General features: G+C 43.6%; 1 protein-coding gene across 1 annotated transcript in view; it reads right to left on the bottom strand.

Annotated features, from left to right (window-relative positions):
• Positions 1-14,443, bottom strand: part of SH3TC2 (SH3 domain and tetratricopeptide repeats 2) — a 64,049-nt gene extending 49,606 nt beyond the window's left edge. The window contains exon 1 of the mRNA XM_032629104.1: positions 14,313-14,443. Coding sequence (XP_032484995.1) covers positions 14,313-14,364 — 52 coding nt within the window. The 5' untranslated portion in view covers positions 14,365-14,443. The remainder of the gene's footprint in view (positions 1-14,312) is intronic.
• Between the last annotated feature and the right edge of the window lie 6,990 nt (positions 14,444-21,433).

Below are 21,433 nucleotides of genomic sequence, written 5' to 3'. Positions count from 1 at the left end.
GACATCATCTAGCATTGATACAGGTATTTTTCTTAAGTTCCCCAAATGATTCTGATTTAAGCCAGTATTAAGAACCATACATCTGGTGTGATGAATTGGGAGATTGGGATTGACATGTATACACTGATGTGTATACAATGGATGACTAATCAGAACCTGCTGTATAAAAAAATAAAATAAAATTCAAAAATTAAAAATAAAAAACCATATATCTACGTAAAGTTTTCACACTTTAATGAATGTATGAATCACCTGGGGCTATTGATAAATTGCAGATTCTGCCTCAGTAGATGGAAGCCTGAGGTTCTTCATTTCTAATGTGCTCCCAGGTGACCATCCCGCTGGTCCCAGGATCACACTTGGAGTGGCAGCCTGCTTCCTTACACTAGGACAGAGTTTGAAAACTGGTATACCAGAGGCCACAGGCTACAGAAAACCCACATTTTTCTTTTTTCTTTTCTTTTTCCCCCCCTGCACAGTGAATTTTTCTTTAAAACAGGAGAAAAACATAGATATTTTATTTAACGTACGTTTTATATAATGTGAAAGTCCACATGAGGAAATGAAGATCTAAAGAAGGGGAAAAACCTAAAGGATTTTATACTAAGTTGAACAAACACAAGCAACTGAGGACAAGTAACTAAAATATTGGGAGAGGCTAAAGGAATTTAAGAATTATTTTAACAAGCTATTGGGGTTTTTTTTGTTTTTTTTTTTAACGTCTTTATTGGAGTATAATTGCTTTACAATGGTGCGTTAGTTTCTGCTACCACACAGTGAATTTTTAAGGTTTAAATTGCTCTACATCATTTAGAAATCAGGATGTTTTACATAACCCAGATGTTTGGCTTTGCTTTGAAAACTGGAAGAACTATGGTCTGGGACCCTCATGATTATCTGGCAACAGTCAGCTGGGACTGAGCAGTCACTGCCACCACTATGGGGCATTTGTCCTCTGGCTATCACGGTCCCCAAACTGACAACTCACGTATTTATACCCAGCCCTGGCAAACTTTGTGAGTCTGTCCCTGTTGTAAGGCTCCATGAGAAGAGACAATGGCCTGAGGACCATGAGGGCCTGTAGCATGAGCCTACCTTGAAGAAGGAAGTTCATGATGGTGACCCTGGTTTGGGGGAGAGAGTAGGGCGCACAGCTCTTAAAGGACACATGAGGTTTAGAGCAGAAAATTGCAGTTTTGCAGAATGTGATTTGTGGATAGTCTGCATCAGAATTATTTAGTTGCTTGTTTTTTAAAAGATACCTGTACCAAAAAAATGTGGAGTAAAAATTAGAAGAGTGTCTGCATGACTTGGGGTAGCCAGCAATTTCCTAAACAGAATGGAAAAAGTACTACCCACAAAAGAAATAATGGATAGATTGGAATACGGTAAGTGCCCTACATATGAACCTTCAAGTTGTGAACTTTCAAAGATGCGAATGTGCTCAGAGAAAGTACGAAGAGAGACAAGAGGAAGAAGAAGTAACTGAAGAACCAAAGAGTTTCACAATGCAGGAAATGGCAAGGGGCTTTTCTTTATTTGAGGAGGCACTGTTAGTTTTTGAGGCACAGGACCCGAACGTAGAACAGTACATGAAGGTTGCAGCAGCTGTTTAGAATGCAACCCAGTGGTACCGTGTCATCTAGGATCAGAAAGAAAGAGCTACTATCCAGACATCACTGGATCATTTTTTCAAGAGGGTAGATAGAATTGAACCCAGCAAGGAACCAGAAGCTGTACCATCAACGTCAGGTGTGAGTAAAATTGCAGCTTGCCTTCTGTCTCCTATTGATGATGATCCTTCAGCTCTACCATCTCCCACCTCCTCCCTCTCCTCCAGTCAGTAACTCTTCTTGCCTGTTCACTCGATGCCAGCCCCTGTATGCCAGCTATTGTACTGCACTACTGTACTTTTCAAGGTACTGTACTGTAAGATTAAAAATGGTTTCTTTATTTTTTGTGTTTGTTTTTTATGTATTATTTTTGTGAAAAGTATTATTAACCTATAACAGTACAGTACTATATAGCTGATTGTGTTAGTTGGGTACCTAGGCTAACTTTGTTGGACTTACGAACAAATTACACTTACGAACTTGCTCTCAGGGCAGAACTCATTCGTATGTAGGGGACTTACTGTACATTAAAAGGAAAAACTTCTGTTAGTCAAAAGATGTAATTAAGAGAGCGATAAAAGTGACAGAATAGAAGAAACTGTAGACAATATGTGTATTCATCAAAGAATTTAAATCCAGAATATATAAAGAATGCTAAAAATATTTAAGAAATAGATGGGTAACCCACTAGAAAAATGGGCAAAAGCCTTGAATAGGCATTTCACCAAAGATAATATCCAAACAGCCAGTAGATTTATGAAAATTTTCTCAAGTTCATCAGGGAAATGAAAATTAAAACCACAGTGGAACACCTCTACACAGATTGGCAAAAATGAAAAAAGCAGGTAAAGCCAAGTGTTTGTAAGGATACACAGCAACCAGAACTCTCATATACTGCAAGTGTGAGAATAAATTTTGAAAATTTTCACTTTGGAAAACTGTTTGACGGTATCACTTCAAGCTGAACATATGCGTAGGTACATATGCATAAGATTCAGCAGTTCCACTCCACTATTATCCCAAATAATACATACATGTCGTCACAAGAATATATCTACTAAAATACTCAGAGCAGTAGTAATTCATAACAGCCCAAACCTGGCAATGACTCAAATGTCCATCTACACTAGAATGGATGAGTAAACAATGACATATACAATTAAATACAATATACCAATGAGAAGTAATGAATTACAGCCACAGGAAGCAGCATAGTTGGATATATTCACCTTGTGAAAATTCACAAGCTGTGTACATATAATTTCATGTACAATTCTGTATGAATGATAAATTTCAATAAAAAGATGAATTTTAAAATATTCCTGGAGCCTTCTCACTTACTCCCCTGAAAATATCTAGGGGTAGAGTCTGGAGACATGTATTTTTACCTAGCACTTTGAGGATTTCTGATGTTCTCTATAGCGTGAGAATCTCTGGAGTAGAAAGAGCTAATTCACCAGCTGTTTTGGGACCCATGAGCCAGAAGACAGCTTGTTGAGAAACAGTAAAGAATCTGGAAAATCAGAGGGAGCTCTATAATGTGAAGAACAGTTAATAGTTGCACAGGGATTTACAGGTTACAGAGCTCTTTTAAACATGGAATTATATTTCAGCATGAAAGATTTGAAGACTTGAGCTGGGCCTTGAAAAAGAACCAGAGACCACAACAAGAAACTATCATATCAGGGAGTGGCCAAGATGGTGGAGTAGGAAGACCCTGAGCTCACCTCTTCGCACGGGCACACCAAAATTACAACTATTTACAGAGCAGCTACTGATGAGAAAGACCAGAAGACTAGCAAAAAAACCTTCTACAACTAAGGATATAAAGAAGAAACAAGACACAGTAAGACAGGTAGGAGGAGCAGAGGCATGGTCTCATCAAGTTCCATACCCCAAGGTGGGCAACCCACAAACAGGAGGAGAATTACAATTGCAGAGGTTCTCCCCAAGGAGTAAGGGGTCCAAGCTCACACTGGACTCCCCAGCCCAGGGGTCCTGCACCAGAAAGCAAACGCCCAGAACATTTGGCTTTTAAGACCAGTGGGGCTTATTTTCAGGAGTCCCAGAGGGCTGAAGGAAATAGAGGCTCCACTCTTAAAGGGCACACACAAAATCTCACATTCTCTGGGACCCAGGAAAGAGGCTACCGCTTGAAAGGAGCCTGAGTCAGACCTACCTGATTATCTTGGAGAGCCTCCCGGAGAGGTAGGAGGCAACTGGAACTCACCATGGGGACATGGACAATGGGGACAGACATTTTTGGAATCTTGTTCTATCATGAGGACCCTGGTACTGGCAAGCACCATTTTGGAATTTCCCTCTAGCTTATTAGTGCTGGACCGGGCCCCACCAGCAGCCTGTCAGTACCAGTACTGTGATGTCTCAGGCCATGCAACAGGCCAGGCAAGGACACAGCCCCACCCACTGGCAGGCTGGCTGCCTTAAGACCCCCTGAGCTCATAGCCACCCCAGGACCTGGCCCTGTCTACCACAGGGCTGACTCCAGCTCCAGGATCCCCAGGCCCTGCAGCCAGAGACCCTAGGACCCAGCTCTGCCCACCAGTGGTCCAGCACTAGCCCCAGGACCCAGCCTTACCAACCCATGGGCAAGTACCAGCCCTGGGATCCCCTGGGCTCTGACCATACCCACCACCTGGCAGACATCAACCACAGCACCACTATAGCCCTGCAGCCTGCCATGTCAGGACCCAGCCCACCCACTAGCAGGTCAGCACCAGGCCCAGGACCCCATGGGACCCAGCCTTGCCCATCAGCAGGCCAGCACCAGCTCTGGGACAACTTGGGCCCCACAGACAGCTGCCCTGGGATCTGGCCTCATCCACCAGAAGGTCAGCACCAGCACTGGGACCCTTCAGGCCATGGCCCCACCATCTAGCAGGCTGACACCAGCTCTGAAACACCTTGGGCCCCTCAGCCAGCCATCAGAGGACCGAGCACTTCTCACCAGTAGGCCAACACTAGCTTAGGGACACCCCAGATCCTGCAGTCAGCAATGTAAGGAACCAACCCTGCTCAACAGCAGGCTAACAATAGATCCAGGACCCCTGACCCTGCAATCACCCACCCAGAACCCAGCTCCACCCACCAGCACTAGCCCCAGCGGTGCTGGGGCTCCACAGCCAGCTGCCTCAGATTACCCAGCCATGCCTACCAGTGACCTGGCAACCAACCAGACTGGGGGCCAGCCATACCTACCAGACTACCCCAGTAGTCAGCGTGCCACAACAGAAGGACCCATGCAACCCACATAGGGGGCACCCCTAGATCATATAGCTCTGGTGACCAGAGAGGAGTGCACTGCTGGGACACATAGGACATCTCCTACAAAAGGCCACTACTCCAAGGTTGGGAAATGTAGTTAACCTATCAAATGCACAGAATTTTTTTTTTTTTGCGGTATGTGGGCCTTTCACTGTTGTGGCCTCTCGCGTTGCGGAGCACAGGCTCTGGACGCCCAGGCTCAGCGGCCATGGCTCACAAGCCCAGCCACTCCGCGGCATGTGGGATCTTTCCGGACTGGGGCATGAACCCATGTCCCCTGCATTGGCAGGTGGACTCTCAACCACTGCGCCACCAGGGAAGCCCTGCATAGAATTAAAAAAAAAAAAACAAATTAGGCAAAATGAGGCAACAGAAGAATATATTCCAAATGAAGGAACAAGATAAAACTCCAGAAGAAGAACTAAGTGAAGTGAAAATAAGCAATCTACTAATAAAGTGTTCAAGGTAAGGATCATAAAGATGTTCAAGAACTCAGGAGAAAATTGGATGAACAGAGTGAGAAGTTAGAAGTTTTTAACAAAGAGTTAGAAAATATAAAGAATGAAACAGAGATGAAGAATACAATAACTGATATAAAAAATACACTAGAAGGAATCAACAGTGGTTTATATGACACAGAGGAAGAGATCAGTGAGCTGGAAGGCAGAGTAGTGGAAATCACTCAAGCTGAAAACAAAAAGAAAAAGGAATGAAAATTAATGAAGACAGTTTAAGAGACCTCTAGGACAACATCAAGCATACTAACATTCACGTTAAAGGGGTCGCAGAAGGAGAAGAGAGAGAGCGAAGGGAGCAGGGAACATAATAGCTGAAACCTTTTTAACCTGGGAAAGCAAACACACATCTAGGTCCAGGAATCACAGAGAGTCCCAAACAGAATCAACCCAAAGAGAACCACACGAAGACACATTGTAATTAAAATGTTGGAAATCACAGATAAAGGGAGAATATATTAAAAGGGCAAGAGAAAAACAACAAATTACTTATAAGGAAAGTCCCATAAGACTATCAACTGACTTTTCAGCAGAAACTCTGCAGGTCAGAAGGGACTGGCACAATACATTTAAAGTGATGAAAAGGAAAAACCTGCAACCAAGAATACTCAACCTGGAAAGGCTTTCATTCAGATTTGATGGAGAGATCAAAAGTTTTACAGACAAAAGCTAAAAGAGTTCAGTACCACCAAGCTTTACAAGAAATTTTAAAGGGACTTCTTCAAGCAAACAAGAAAAGGCCACAACTAGAAACATGAAAATTACAAAAGAAAAAAGCTCATTAGTAAAGGCAAACATGCAGTAAAAGTAGTAACTCAACTACATATAAAGCTAGTAGGAAGGTTAAAAGAAAAAAGTAGTAAAATCATCTGTAGCCACAATAAGTAAAGAATACACAGTACAAAAGTTATATGTGTGTGTGTGTGTGTGTGTGTGTGTGTGTGTGTATAAATGCCTCATGGTAACCATAAACCAAAAATCTACAGTAGATACACACACAAAAAAGAGATACAAAAACAAACATAGCACTAAGGATAGTCATGAAATCACAAAAGAAAGGAACAAAAGAAGAAGAAAGAAACAAAAAAGAACTCCAAAAACAATTACCAAAATGGCAATAAGTTTACCTATCAATAATTACTTTAAATGTAAATAGACTGAATGCTCCAATCAAAAGACATAGAGTGGCTGAATGGATACAAAAACAAGACCCATACATATATGCTGCCTACAGGAGATTCACTTCAGATCTAAAAACACATACAGACTGAAAGTGAGGGAATGGAAAAAGATATTCCATACAAATGGAAATGAAAAAGAAGTCGCAGTAGCAAAACTTATATCAGACAAAATAGACTTTAAAAAACAAAGACAGTAACAAGAGACAAAGAAACACACTACATGATTATCAAGGGATCAATCCAACAGGAGATATAAAAATTTTAAATATATATGCATCTGACAGTGGAGCACCTAAATACATAAAGCAAGTATTAACAGACATAAAGGGAGAAATTGACAGTAACCCAATATTACTAGGGGACTTTGACACCCCACTTATATCAATAATAGACAAATCATCTAGAAAAAATCAGTACAGAATACTGGGCTTAAATGACACATTAGACCAGATGAACTTAATAGGATTATATAGAACAGTCCATCCAAAATCAGCAGAATACACATTCTTTTCAAGTACACATGGAACATTCTCTAGGATAGATCACATGCTAGGCCACAAAACAAGTCTCGGGAAATTTATGAAAATTGAAATTCTATCAAGCATCTTCTCTGACCACAACACTGTAAGACTAGAAATCAACTACAAGAAAGAAAAAACTGAAAGAAAAAACTGCAAAGAACACAAACATGGAGGCTAAACAATATGCTACTAAACAACCAGTGATCACTGAAGAAATCAAAAAATATCTGGAGACAAATGAAAACTAAAACACAATGATCCAAAATCTATGGGACACAGCTAAAGCAGTTCTAGGAGGCAAGTTTATAGCAATACAAGCCTACCTTGAGAAACAAGAAAAATCACAAACAACCTAGCCTTATACCTAAAGGAACTAGAAAAAGAAGAGCAAACACAGCCCAAAATTAGTAGAAGGAAAGAAATCATAAAGATCAAAGCAGAAATGAATGAAATAGAAACTGAAAAAACAATAAACTAAGAACTTGTTCTTAAAAAAATAAACAAAATTGATAAACCTTCAGCCAGATTCATCAAGAAAAAAAGAGAGGGCCCAAATCACAAGGAAAAATTTTTTTCCTTTTCTTTAATTTTATATTTGTAGGAAATGATGGATGTCCACTAAAGTTACTGTGGTACTCACTTCTTGATGTATGTAGTTCAAATCATCATGCTGTACACCTTAAATTTATACAGTGCTGAATGTCAGTTACATCTCAATAAAACTGGAATAAAAACTATCATATAGAATAAAGTACTTTAGGGAAAATATATGATTTTTTTTAAATGACAAAGGAAATAAACCAAAAGGCCCATGATAGATATCGCTGGGTCACTTTTAACCATTTTTTCTATACTTTTGTCTGCTTTCCAAATATTCTGTAATGGACAGGTAGAGAAGTGTCTAGGAAAAAATGGAGGCAGGTAGAGAAGTGGCTAGGAAAAAAATCTGCAATCAGGTAGTTCTGGACTCAATCCCTGGCTTCCTCATTAGCGATGTGACCCATGTAAACCTAGTCTATGTCATTCAGATGGGGCTGACTCCATCCCTAGCTCCAAAAGTGGACACGTGACTCAAGCGTAAGCCAGTCAGGTTATGCTGTACCATGGCCAGGTGACCAAAGTTAAGCCAGTGAGAACTGGTCCTAGGACTCTCCTTAGACCTTTTCAGGAAAAGATTCCTTTCTACTGCACTTGAAGCTGTGAATATGACAGTCTGGAGCTATGGGGCCCACTACAGGGAGAAAGTTTGCCTGAGGTTGAGGCCAACCCAGTACAAACAGAGCTTAGGAAAGATAACTTCCAGATAATATCATTTGAATATTTTGACCCAGACATACCTGAAACAAACAACCCCTGAACTTTTTATTTATGAATCAATAAATTACTTTCTGGAAGCTAGTTTTATTTTTATTATTATTATTGGTTAGAGAAAGTTACTAACAATTCAAAAAACACAGAGGTTTATTTAAAAACTGCCAAACTAGACCTAAATAGACCTTTCTCCAAAGAAGACATACAGATTGCCAACAAACACATGAAAGGATGCTCAACATCACTAATCATTAGAGAAATGCAAATCAAAACCACAATGAGATATCACCTCACACTATTGTCAGAATGGCCATCATCAAAAAATCTACAAACAATGAATGCTGGAGAGGGTGTGGAGAAAAGGGAACCCTCTTGCACTGTTGGTGGGAATGTAAATTTATACAGCCACTATGGAGAACAGTATGGAGGTTCCTTAAAAAACTAAAAATGGAAATACCACATGACTCAGCAATCCCACTATTGGGCATACACCCTAAGAAAACCATAATTCAAAAAGAGACATGTACCACAGTGTTCATTGCAGCACTATTTACAATAGCCAAGACATGGAAGCAACCTCAATGTCCATCGACAGATGAATGGATAAAGAAGATGTGGCACATATATACAATAGAATATTATTCAGCCATAAAAAGAAACAAAATTGAGTTATTTGTAGTGAGGTGGATGGACCTAGGGTCTGTCATATATAGTGAAGTAAGTCAGAAAGAGAAAAACAAATACTGTATGGTAACACATATATATGGAATCTAAAAAAAAAAAAAAAAAGGTTCTGAAGAACCTAGGGGCAGGACAGGAATAAAGACACAGATGTAGAGAATGGACTTGAAGACACGGGGAGGGACAAGAGTAAGCTGGGACAAAATGAGAGAGTAGCATTGACATATATACACTACCAAATGTAAAATAGATAGCTAGTGGGAAGCAGCTACATAGCAGAGGGAGATCAGCTCGGTGCTTTGTGACCACCTGGGGGGGGATAGGGAGGGTGGGAGGGAGACGCAAGAGGGAGGGGATATGGGGATATATGTATACATGTGGCTGATTCACTTTGTTATACAACAGAAACTAAGACAATATTGTAAAGTAATTATGCTTGAATAAAGATATCAAAAAAATAAAATAAAATTGACTTTGGCACAGAAAAAAAGAAAACCTGCCAAACTGCTTTCCAAAATGGCTGTACCATTTTGCATTTTCATCAGCAATGTGTGAAAGTTCCTGTTGCTCCACATTCACATCAGCACTTGATAGTATCAGTCTTCTTAAGTGTAGCCATTCTAGTAGGTTTGCAGTTTTATCTCATTGTTTCAATTTATACTTCCCTAATAACTAATGATGTTGAATATTTTTTCACATGCTTATTTTCCATCCCTGTATTTTCTGAATGAAAGTGTCTGTACATTTTAATTGGGTTGTTTACCTTCTCATTACTGAGTTATAAGATTTTTTAAAAATATTCTGGATACAAGTGTCAGATATGTGGTTTACAAATATTATCCTCCAGTCTATGGCTTCCTCTTTATTTTGTTGGTCGATTCATATAGGTGGTAGAAAAGCAGAATTACTGGTAAAGAGCTCAGCAGGATAGGGGTGAATGAACTTTGCATGCACATGAGCTGACAGAGGACATACTGGAGAGGTGAGTGGCCATGGGGCTAAAATTGATAAATATGGTAGAGTCAGAATAGGGAGAGCATTTTAAGGAAGGCAGAGGAATTTAGATTGGATATAGCAAGCAATATGGAGCTATGAAACATTCCTGCACATAGGTGTGGCAAAACAAAAGTGGAAATTCTACCTGGGATAGCACAGGAAGGACAGAGAGAGGCAAGGAGAAGAAGCAAGGAGGATAGCTGAAAAATTGTATGGCAGTCCATGGGTGTGAGTGTGAGAATATGGACTGTGATCTTGGCAAATGAGAAGTCAGGGAATAAAGTGAATGACACTCTATTTTAAAGTTAGAAAAGGGAAGGCATCTTGACATTTTAAATATGAGAGATAAAGATGAGGAGAGGCAATAATTACAGAAAACGAATATTTGAAGGGAATAAAAGACCATTGAGTTCCGCTCCTAATTTTACTGTTGAGAAACTAAGGCCCCAGAGAGGAGTAATGATTTTACCGGGGTCACACAGCAAGTCAGCAATAGAGTCAGAGGCCATCCAGATCATTGGGTGCAGACCTTGCCAGTTCCACTACATAAACCCAACCTCAGAATGCTGAGATCTATGGTTTCCAACTTGGGAAATATTTCACTCACAGAAACTTGCTGGAAATGAGAATTCACTCCTATTTCTCCTCTCTCAGTCTCTCCTTGATCCCACCCATCCACCACCACTCCCAACTTTAAGAAGATAACCAAACAGTAAACATTTCCCTGCATTCTTTTCTTCTCCACCCACATTTTTTTTCTTTGACCTGACAAGCATACAACCAGCAATTTTTATGATGTAAACCCACATTGTCCTGTTGGAACAAATACCAAATTAGAATTACAGCTACATTTATCTACATGAATATATCTTAGATCATAATGTTGAGCAAAAAAATAAAAGCAGTTTGCATAATTATATCATTTTAAGTTTAAAAATCTTCAAAATAAATTCTTTGCAATGATACGAGTACACAAATATGTAATAAAAGCACAAAACCACTGAATTCATGAATGTGATTAATTTGGGTGAGGGAGAGTAGGTAGTGAGATTGGGAAGAACTACCAGGGGACCCTAATTGTATCCGTAATCTTTTATTTTTTCAAAAAGTAAAAGAAAGAAGTTCTGAAGCTAATATGACAAAAAGTAGAAATTTGCATATTGTTCGCATAGTCTCTATTATCAGTATGTTCAAAGCACCTCACGAGCTTTTTAAAGCTCAAATGTGAAGCATGGTTTGCTATTGTCAGCATTCACCCCCCCATCTCCTATAATTTTACTGATGATTCGTATTTACCAAAAAGGTTGAAAGGAAAGTTACAAACAACAGCGATCAACGTAGGCAAATGTATCTCTCCCACATCCTCTGTTTAAGGGTGTAAGTCTGCCAGATGTCTTCAAGATAGTGTTGAAAGATAAGGGGGCAGTGCTAGAAGCTTTTAGACCAACAAATCTTGACATGACTTGCTCTGTGATCCTAAGTGAGCAACTGTAGTTTAACAGTGGCAAGAATTTCCAGGGGTCCAGGAGCCAGAAATAATGGCAGTTACTAGAAACCCATCCCCTGCCCACATGCAATCAGGAGATTTATGTGAGTAAGTAAGAAACATCACAGAAACAGATGCTGCAGGCAGAGTCCATGTGTGAGAATGCAGCACACCTGGGGGGTGTCGGGGACAATGTTTGTCATTGTGTCACACCAAGGCAAACCAGCTGGGCAGCTGTCTGGGGTTTAGTACTGTCAAGCCTTCTTCTTTCCTGCCTCCCTAACCCTTGAGGACTGTTGGTCCTCACTGTTTACTCCCACTGAAACGGACACAATGACTGAAGCAGCCAAAGAAGCAGGAGCACAGACTCCTACTCCAGTAGAGTAAGGAATAGGAAGAAGGAACGTGGGAGTGGTCCCTATTAGCTAACAATAAAACAGCCCACAATTACTGAGGATTTATCAGAAGGCAGACACTGTGCTAAATCCATGAGATGAATTATCTGATTTAATCTTCACGAAAGCTCTGTGTGATAGATACTATCATTAGATTCATTTTACAGACAGGAAAACTGAGGTTCGAAGAATATGAGACTTGCCCAAAGTCACACACTATTAGGTCACTCCAGCATGTGTCTCATACTTTGTTCCATTTCTCTAGGATAAATAGGGGGAACCTAGAAGGGGATGTTTACAACAACTGGCCTCAGACCTATAACGCCATATCATCCTCCCTAGGGAAATCCCCTGACAAGTACAGAAAACAGTTTAGGGAGATGGCATGAAAAGCCTCAGTAGAAATAAATATCAGGCTGACTCCTGGTGAAAAAGTGAATCCAGGATGCCAACCAATTCGACGGCAAAAATCTGGTGAAACAATAAGATAATTGAATGATAGTATTATAAGAACTTTGAGGATGTTTTCTTCAATGTTGATTGGTTGGTTTTGAGCTGCAGAATTCTTTTACATGAAATTTTGGGTTGAACAACAGGATGTCAAACAGGAGCAGAGCTGCTCCAGCTGACGCTGGGTGTCAGGGACTAGGAGCAGAGCTCCCTAAGATACCTTCACAGGCAGAGTTAACCCCCTTGTTTTATAGATGAGAAAAGGGAGGCCTAGAGAGAGAGCATGATATGCCAGAGTCATAGAGATGTGATTAATGTGCCTTGTTTTATTTATTGTGCTTAATTAACTGTGTACCAGGTTGTTTTAACTGTTTCACATGTAAACTTAATCCCTACCACAACCCTGTGAGGAAGGCATAATTATATCATAAAATCTACAGGTGAGGAAACTGAAACACAGAAAGGTTAAATAAATTGGTCAAGCCAAATCAAAGAACTAAGATCAAATCCAGACACTCTGGCCTCAAAGGTCAGGTGATTAACTGTGAGGATGCCTGCCTAAGAGGAAGTAGACTGAGTCAGATCTAGAACCCAGGTCCCTGCCTTACAGACCGATGGTTCTTCATGTTCCCACAGTTCCCATGCAACGTCTGCTCCCACGGGGTGCAATGACAACAGGATTTAGGGGGAGGGTCTGAAAAGTATATACATCTTTGAAATCTGGAGAATCTTTCTTCCAGATTTGTTTCCTAGCTGAAGGTCATGCCTTTGTGCCAAGGGCATTTGCTTGCTTATAAAGTCTAGGGTTGCTTAGTCTGGGAGCCTTTCCCTGCTGGAGGCACCAAGGCGCCTAGGCTGAGACTTCAAGCAGAGGAAGCAGAACGTGGCTGCTTCAGATTCGCTTCAGGAACCTCTAGTGCCTTCCATGTTGTCGAGCCCAGGTCACAAGACTACAGGGGGAAGTCATCTCTCAGAGAGTAGAAGGCCTTAGCTAGAGGTTCTCCTGGGCTCCCCCTCCAAGGAAACATGGCAGTGCTCCAGGAAGATACGGAATCCTAACAAGGGTTAGGAATGATTTCTCGGTGTAATGCTCTTCTGTCTCCCAAGCAAGTCTTCCTCCAAAGCCACCACGCATCCTAATAAATGCCATACACGAGACCACAGGGCCTCACCTTGGTCTTGCTGTGAAAAGAAGCGAGGAGCTTGCATTAAGGTGACTAACAACCCCAGTTTGCCTGGGACTGTCCCGGTTTTAGCACTGAATGCACCCTGGGAAAGCCCTGGGTCCCAGTGAAACCGGCAAGGCTGGTCACCCTGTGTCAAGTCTCAGATGACTTGACAAATCTTAGAGCAACAACTCTGTGACCTCAATTTGACGTACAAAAAAAAAAAAGAAAGAAAGAAAGAAAAAATCACACTATAATAGGTAGGAGGCAGGAAACTGCCTGTTTTTCTCCAGTAACATTAACCCGGACAAAAATAGGGTTGAGTGGCTTGGGCCAAGTTTATGACCACTCCTGGGCCCCAGAGGAACTAACTGCCTGAGCTTTCTTCCTGAACTAGGGAATCTTGGGAAGAAAGGAAGGAAGGGCTTAGTCACACCCTGGGAATGGCAGCCAAAAGCAGCACTCTCTCCTCCTCCTAGAGCAAGCTCAAAGCCTCTTTCTTCAGGAAACATAGATGCTTCACAGGCTTCACTCCCTTTTCACAAAGCCAGAATGACAAATACTAAGTGAGGAAGGGAGAAGAAGAAGCCAGCAAGTACAACCATCTCCCCATCTTTAGAAGAGTAGCTCCCCCAACCCAGCAGATCCGTAAGCCTTCACTGGACCCACCACCTCAGCCAAGCCACAGGCCGGGGCACCCCAGGAAACTCACCTGGCCCCCAGGACAGACTCCGCTCCCAAGGGATGCAGAAGCAGCCACCCATGTGTGCACCATCCTCCCCAGGCCAAGGCCCCTGGGAACACCAGCCAGAAGAGCACTGGGAGGGGACAGCCTCCCAGCGGTGTCCCTCCTCCCGCCTCCTCCCTGGCACACGAGGGACCAAGTCCCGCTCAATGCACAATGCAGTCTTTGATATCCTGGCTGAGGCAGCAGGCCCAGGGAGGATGGGAGGGGCAGCCCAGCCCTCAGGACCCGTAGTCCTTGCACTGTCAGGCCTCTGACTGGGGAGTAGAGCTCCTCCCTGCCTCTCTACAGATTGCTTCATGCCTATCAGGCTGTGGCACATTCCACACATTCTAGGATTGAGATACACAGTTTGGTTCTTATGGGGGTGGATGGGATGGGGAGGAGGAATCAAGGCTGCTGCTGTTCTTGCTCCCTCCCTGACTGGCTTGGCCCACAGTAACTTGCCTGCTACTGGGAATGGGCTCCCCACCCATCCTCTCTGTGCAGACACCTCCCTTGGCTATCTGGGTGAAGCTGGACCTGTGGGCACAGCATCTTACCTCACCCCCAACAGCATCAGTAAGCCAACGCCCAGCCCTGGCTCCCAAAGTCTTGGTCCGAAGGAATCCAGGAAATCTCCTGATGTAGCCCAGCATCTTACAGATAAGAGGATGGAGGACCAAGTATGTTAAGGCCACAAGTATGCACAAAAAACGGTCACACCAGACCAAACTCTTTTCCATTTTGGATAAGGAGCAGAGCAGGGGGATGCAGTTGGTATGCTATGGCTGAATTTCAGAAAACCTCCCATGACATCTCCTGAAGGAGACGGAGAAAATATAGCTGAATGCCAACAATGTTAGAGGCGTGACTGATCCAACAACCTAGCTCAAGGACCATTAATTACTTACTGTTTCCTTAATGCCCAAAGCAAAGGTTGGTGGTGAGTGGTCCAAAGAGTGAGGAGGTGTGGCCTAGGGAAGGCAAGGGTCCTGACTTGCAGGCTGCTTGGAGGCTGAACTTGCGATTACTCTCATCAGCACTTTAAGGAGGGAGATGGCCTGGTCAAGGTTATATTCTGGCAGGAGCACTGGGATGACAGTGTGAAGGATAGCCTAGGGGTCAGTCTCACTGGAGTGATAAGGGTATCCACTGCACATCCCAGCTCAGCCCCAGGTGGCAGGGCCATGTCTCTGAAGTCTGGCTTCAATTTCAGTGCTTACTTGTCTTGACTCCTAGTGACTGAATGTTCACTATAGGTCAGGCACTTATCATACACTATTTCATTTAAATCCCATAACAGCCCCATAATATTAGCATTATCATCTCTATTTTGTAAGCGAGAAAGCTAATGCAGGTATAATTGCCCAAGGCCCCACCATTTATGATTGTCAGATTCAGGGCTTGAACCAGGTCTAGTTGATTCCACAGCCCAGGAGCTTCTCTTTTCTAATATTCAGGCTCTTTCCATGACTACAATGAGGAAGGATTTGGTGATCTGATGCTGAGCCCTCTGGAGCTAGCTGAGCACTTACGGAGGGCCTGGGAGAGGAGGGCTGGGATGGGGCCAGGAATGCAGGGACACAGGGTCTCTCTGATCACAGAACTGCCGTGGAGGATGTTTTCCTTGCACACATCTGTTTAAAGTTTCCGCTTCCCATAATGTGTCTCATGTCTTTTCCCCTCACCAAAGCACAGTGTTTTAAGTATGAATTAGGATGTTTTCTTGGGCCTAGGATAAAAGGGCAAGGGTTCCTTTAGAAAGCAGCCACTAAGAACTTTGGGAGGTACATGGGAATCAGTGAAGAGAAACCATGGTCTAACCTGCACATGATGATGAATGCTCAGACTTAACATTTCTCCTTGACTTGGCTGCACACCATTTCTATACAGGTGCGGCAACAGAGGTCAGAAATTGTCAATGATCAAGACCAACCAATGGAAGGAACCCCAGGCCATCTGTCAGAGATGACACCCTGAGGCAGTTGGTTGAGACACACACATTTTGGCAAATCTGAAATAAATGGTTCATTTTGGAAAAAGTCATTATTGCTTCTCTTGAGATGCAGGAAATCAGTGCTCTTCTGCTTATGGATAGCTCAGATGAATTAGCAAGAACAAAGAGCTTTCCAGACAAGAGAGCAGCAGGTACAAAGGCACTAAGGCTGGAACTTGCTTAGAAAGCTAAAGGAAAAGTGTGTGTGGTCGGAGTCTAGTGAGGCAGGACCAGATATAGAGATGAGGTCAGTGAAGGCAGCAAGAAGCCAGGTTGTGTAGGACTTTGAAGGCCATCTAAAGGCTTCAGCTTGTACATTGTGTGAGATGGGAGCCGATGGAGGACACTAAATAGAGGAGTTATGTGACTGACTTATGATTTTTAAAGGGTCTCTCTGGCTGCTCCTTGGAAAATAGGCTGCAGCTGGAATTCCAAGTATGCAGCAATTGTAACAACCAGGAGAGAGATGATGATGGCTTGAACCAGGGTAATAGCAATGGATATTTTTGAATGAAGAGCATATTAGTCAAAGTTCTCTAAGGGAAACAAATCCAATAGGATATATGTGTGTGTGTGTGTGTGTGTGTGTGTGTGTGTGTGTATATATGTGAAAACATGGTACAATGTTCCTCTGGTGTGTGACCAGGCATTCTGATTTGTTATGGAAACCAGACACCCAGATTTTCAGGTAAAGTTTACAAATTTTTAAATATTCACAAACTGATTCAGAACATCTTGCAAATCACTGTGTGAGCCAATACTTTAGGGCAGATAAACATGCCTGCAGGCCAAATTCAGCCCAAGACCAGCCAGTTTGCCACTTCAGATGAAAAATTGAATTTTTTTCTTGTAAAATTTACAATCTAGTTGGGACAATAATACATTCACTTGGGTACGACAATTCAGTGGAAGAACTGAAAGACCATGTTATGGGTAGAATTGTGGCCCCCAAAAGTGATGTATTGAAGACTTAACCCCCAGTACATCAGAATGTGATTTTACTTGGAAATACAGATTGTCGTAGATGTAATTATTTAGGTTCAGATGAGTTCATACTGGAATAGGGTAGGCCCCTAATTCAATATGACTGGTTTCCTTATTTAAAAAAACAAACAAAAAATAAACCCACCCTGTGAAGAGATAGAGACACAGAAGGTGACAATGAATGGAGAAATTAGAATTCTGCAGCTGCAAGCCAAGGGATGCCAAGGATTGCCAGCAACCACCAGAAGCTAGGAAGAGGCAAGGATCCTTCCTCTGCAGGTTTCAGAGGGTGCATAGCCATGCAAATACCTTGATTTGGGGCTTCTAGCCTCCAGAATTATGAGACAGTAAGTTTCTGTTGTTTTAACCACTCAGTTTGTGATACTTTGTGAGGGCAGCCCAAGGAAACAAATGTAGACCACATGAGAGAGAAGAACAACAGGTCATTAATTCAATCACATTATTCAGTGAACAAATAATTATAGAACATCTGCTATACCTAGGCATTGATCTAAGTTGTGAAGGTACAGCAGCGAACAAAACAGACAAAAGACTCTCCCTTGTGTAGCTTACATTCTAGTGAGGGGAGAAAGACAAGAAACAGTAAATAAGTAACTTATGCAGTGTGTTAAAAAGATGGGAAATGATACAGAAAAAAGGAATGGAACTGCCAGAGTAAAGAGGCTGCAGTTTTCAAAAGGGCGGAGAGAGAGTTGTCACTGAGAAGGTGACAGCTGCGTGACCTGGGGGGCAGAGGGTATCATGGGCATCCAGGAGAAGAGCCTGCCAGGAAAAGGGAAGTGCCAGCGCCAAGGCCCTGAGGCAGGGGTGTGCGGGCATGCTGGAGGAAGAGCAAGGGACGGTGTAACCTGAGCAGAGTGAAAACGGGGCAGGAAGCAGAGGGTACCCCCAAAGGAGTAATTAAAGAGAGTTTAAAGAAGAAACTATTTACAACAGTGTGGGCAGGGTTAAAGAAAACCAGCAAGGATGGTGAGACACCCCAGGGTTAGGAAGACTAAAAAGCCATTAACATCCTGAAGGGAAGCCTGACGGGACAAGAGAATGGCTGTTGGAATCTAGCAAGAGCTGGATGCAGGCCAGGACTAATGACAGGAGCTGTGTTATTAATAGTGGAACACAGCTGTGGCCTAGCCAAGGCCATATGTGCACAGGGGGCAGAGGAATAAATACTCCATCCGCTCACCTCCCATCTTCCATTGACTGAACACAACTGGAAGCCAAAGGGTGAGAGAGCTGAGTTGAGGATCCCTGTAGAGGCCAGCCTCCCGGGGGGCACAGAGCAGGGGAGAGAAGGGTGGAGAGGTGATTCCAGAGGATAACTGAAGATTATCCAGTACAAGGGGAGGGGTAACAGCATCCTGAAGATGCAGGGTTTACTGGACCACTTTAAAGAGGTTGGCTTTCACTCTGAGTGAAATGGCAGCCATTGCAGAGTTTTGAGCAGAAGAATGATGTGACTTACAATCTGAAAGAATCAGAGGAGCTATCATAGGCTACTGCAATAATCCAAGCAAGAGGAAAGGGTGGCATGGGCCAGAGTGGTAGCAGTGGAAGTAGTGAGATGTGGCGATATTCCAGCATATTTTGAAGGTAGAGGCAGAACTGCCTGTGAATGAGATGCAGGCTGTGAGAGAAGGAGGAGTGAAGGATGGCTCCCCATGTTTGGGCCTCAGCACCTACAAGGAGCAGGGTAGCCATGACCTGAGATGGGGGTCCCACAGGGGGAGCAAGCTTGGCTGAGTGGTTGGGTGAACAGGTTGAGTATAAGAGGTCTATTCTCCATCGGCTTGAGGACATTGAACAGGCAGTAGGATACACAAGTCTGGAGTTCAGGGGAAAGGCCTCTACTGGAATCATCAGTATACAGAGATATACTGGAGACATAAGGAGAAGGTTAGCAAGTCCTAATGAGAACAGCAAAGAAAGCTTCATGGAGGAGGTGTGACTGGGGGCCTTGAAGGATGGAATTTTGACAGGCAGACATAGGTGGGAAGAGGATCCCAGACCGAGGAAAAGCCATTAGCAAAGGTGCTAGGATTGGCACTGGGGACAAGTTTAGGAAAAAGTCATTCTGTTTGAATGAGCCGAAGGACTGATGGAGGGAGCCGAGATGTAAGCCTCTTAACTTCTGGTTCATTCACTTATCTATTTATTCATTGAACATTGGCCACCTTACTTTAAACGCTATTTTTGTTGTGGACATTAATAATAATAAATGCTTACTGAGCTCTTTCATGTTCCTGTGAAAAGTCCACATTTAATCTTCACCCCCTACTTAAAGATCAGCAAACTAAGAGTCTGGGTGACTCACCCCAGCTCACCCGCTCACTGGGCACAGCAGAGTCAGGGTTTGAGCCCAGGAGGGGAACTGCGGGGCCCTGGTCCTCACCACTCTGGTCAGTGCCCGAAGCTCTGCCAGGAGGACTGATCCGCGTCTGTGCGGTGTAGACACGCGGCCGTCACAGGTGCAGATAGGTCACCACACCACGGGCGAGGTGACGCCCAGACTTTCCTCTGCAAGTGGTGAAAGTGAGCCCTTGCCAGGGGTCAGCTGAGGAACTAGCCCAGCAGCTCAGGGAGGAGGCCTGGCTGCTGACCTGCTGACCGGGGCAGAGGTCACCACACTGCCAGCTCTGACCTCACCCAGGACTGCTGACTGCTCTTTCCAAAGTGTCAGTTTCCTGTTTCTTGGCTCCCACATCCAACCTGGGGTCAAGGGCAGGCAACCGACGCCCTTGAGCTGTGGGCTGTGAAAGGTGAGCTGTGAAAGTGTCCTTACAGTAACGTGTCCACTCCCCAACCCCAGTTAAAGATAAAGAAACTGAGCCCTAGGGCTTCCCTGGTGGTGCAGTGGTTGAGAGTCTGCCTGCCGATACAGGGGACACAGGTTCGTGCCCTGGTCCGGGAAGATCCCACATGCCGTGGAGCGGCTGGGCCCGTGAGCCGTGGCCGCTGAGCCTGCGTGTCCGGAGCCTGTGCTCCGCAACGGGAGAGGCCACAACAGTGAGAGGCCAGCGTACCGCAAAAAAAAAAAAAGACTAAGTCATTCGTTCAACACTTTTAGGCAATTTTGTGGCAAAGCCTCCCTCAGACCTCAAACCTCAGGACTCTCAGTTCAGCGTACTTCCACAAAACATGACAAATTAATCAGTTCATGTTTTAAAAGTAGGTTCCCTAGTGAGCAGGCTGGGATAGGATGAGGTGTGTGTGTATGTTTGCCAAGTACAAGCCCAGGGTCTGACACTCCCCGCCCCTCCCAGGGAAGAGAATTTCTCCTCAGTCCAGCTTATCTTGAAGAGGAAGTCAGGTTTTCAGGGAATGGGAGAGCAAGGGGGAGCCCTTCCGTCCAGCAAGTCCACCTCAGGTGTCTTTCCTGGGCACCTGGGCACCCACAGCCTGTGCAGCAGCATGGCTGGAAATAGTGAGAACTGGAAGGAACCTAAATGCCTATCAGTGTGGAGATGGGCAAATATGATGGTGCATTTAAGTCAGCAGTGAAAAAGCATGAAGCAGGTCTAGATAGAGAGTCAGAAGACCTCTAAGACATACTCTGAGGCAAAAACTGAAGAAACCTGTATATAGCACATACGGTGTGGTCCCATTTACGTACAGAAGCACACTATATATGTGACTTCGGATGTATAGGAAAGGGCTCACATTGCCTGATGATGGCCATTTGTTCATTCATTCCACAGATGCATATCGAGTGCCCTCCCTGTGCCCCTCACTGCGCTGGATGAGGGATCAGCAGTGAGCAGGGCAGACAACATCCTGACCTCCTGTAGCCCGGTGAGGGGTGGAATGGGGGTAGGGGAAAAGGAACATGATGTCTTTTTATTTACGTACTTCTGTGTTATGGCAAGTTTTTCAGCTAGAATGTTTCACGATGATGTCATATTAAATACAAAACATAGGAACAAAGAGAAGAAGGTGGAAGAAGAAGAGGAGGAGGAGAGAGGCATAGGTAAGCACATTGTGTCAGGGGTGGTCGTGAGAGGGTGACTTTCAAGCTGTTAACACTCCAGATCTGACTTGAGGAATGGTCTCTTGTACTGAGCATCATAGAAGGACGATATCAACTGGAGAATGCCAGACACAATGTCCG

The sequence above is a fragment of the Phocoena sinus genome, chromosome 3 (assembly GCF_008692025.1).
Source record: "Phocoena sinus isolate mPhoSin1 chromosome 3, mPhoSin1.pri, whole genome shotgun sequence".
Classification (NCBI taxonomy): domain Eukaryota; kingdom Metazoa; phylum Chordata; class Mammalia; order Artiodactyla; family Phocoenidae; genus Phocoena; species Phocoena sinus.
This window is presented reverse-complemented; position numbering and strand designations above follow the sequence as displayed.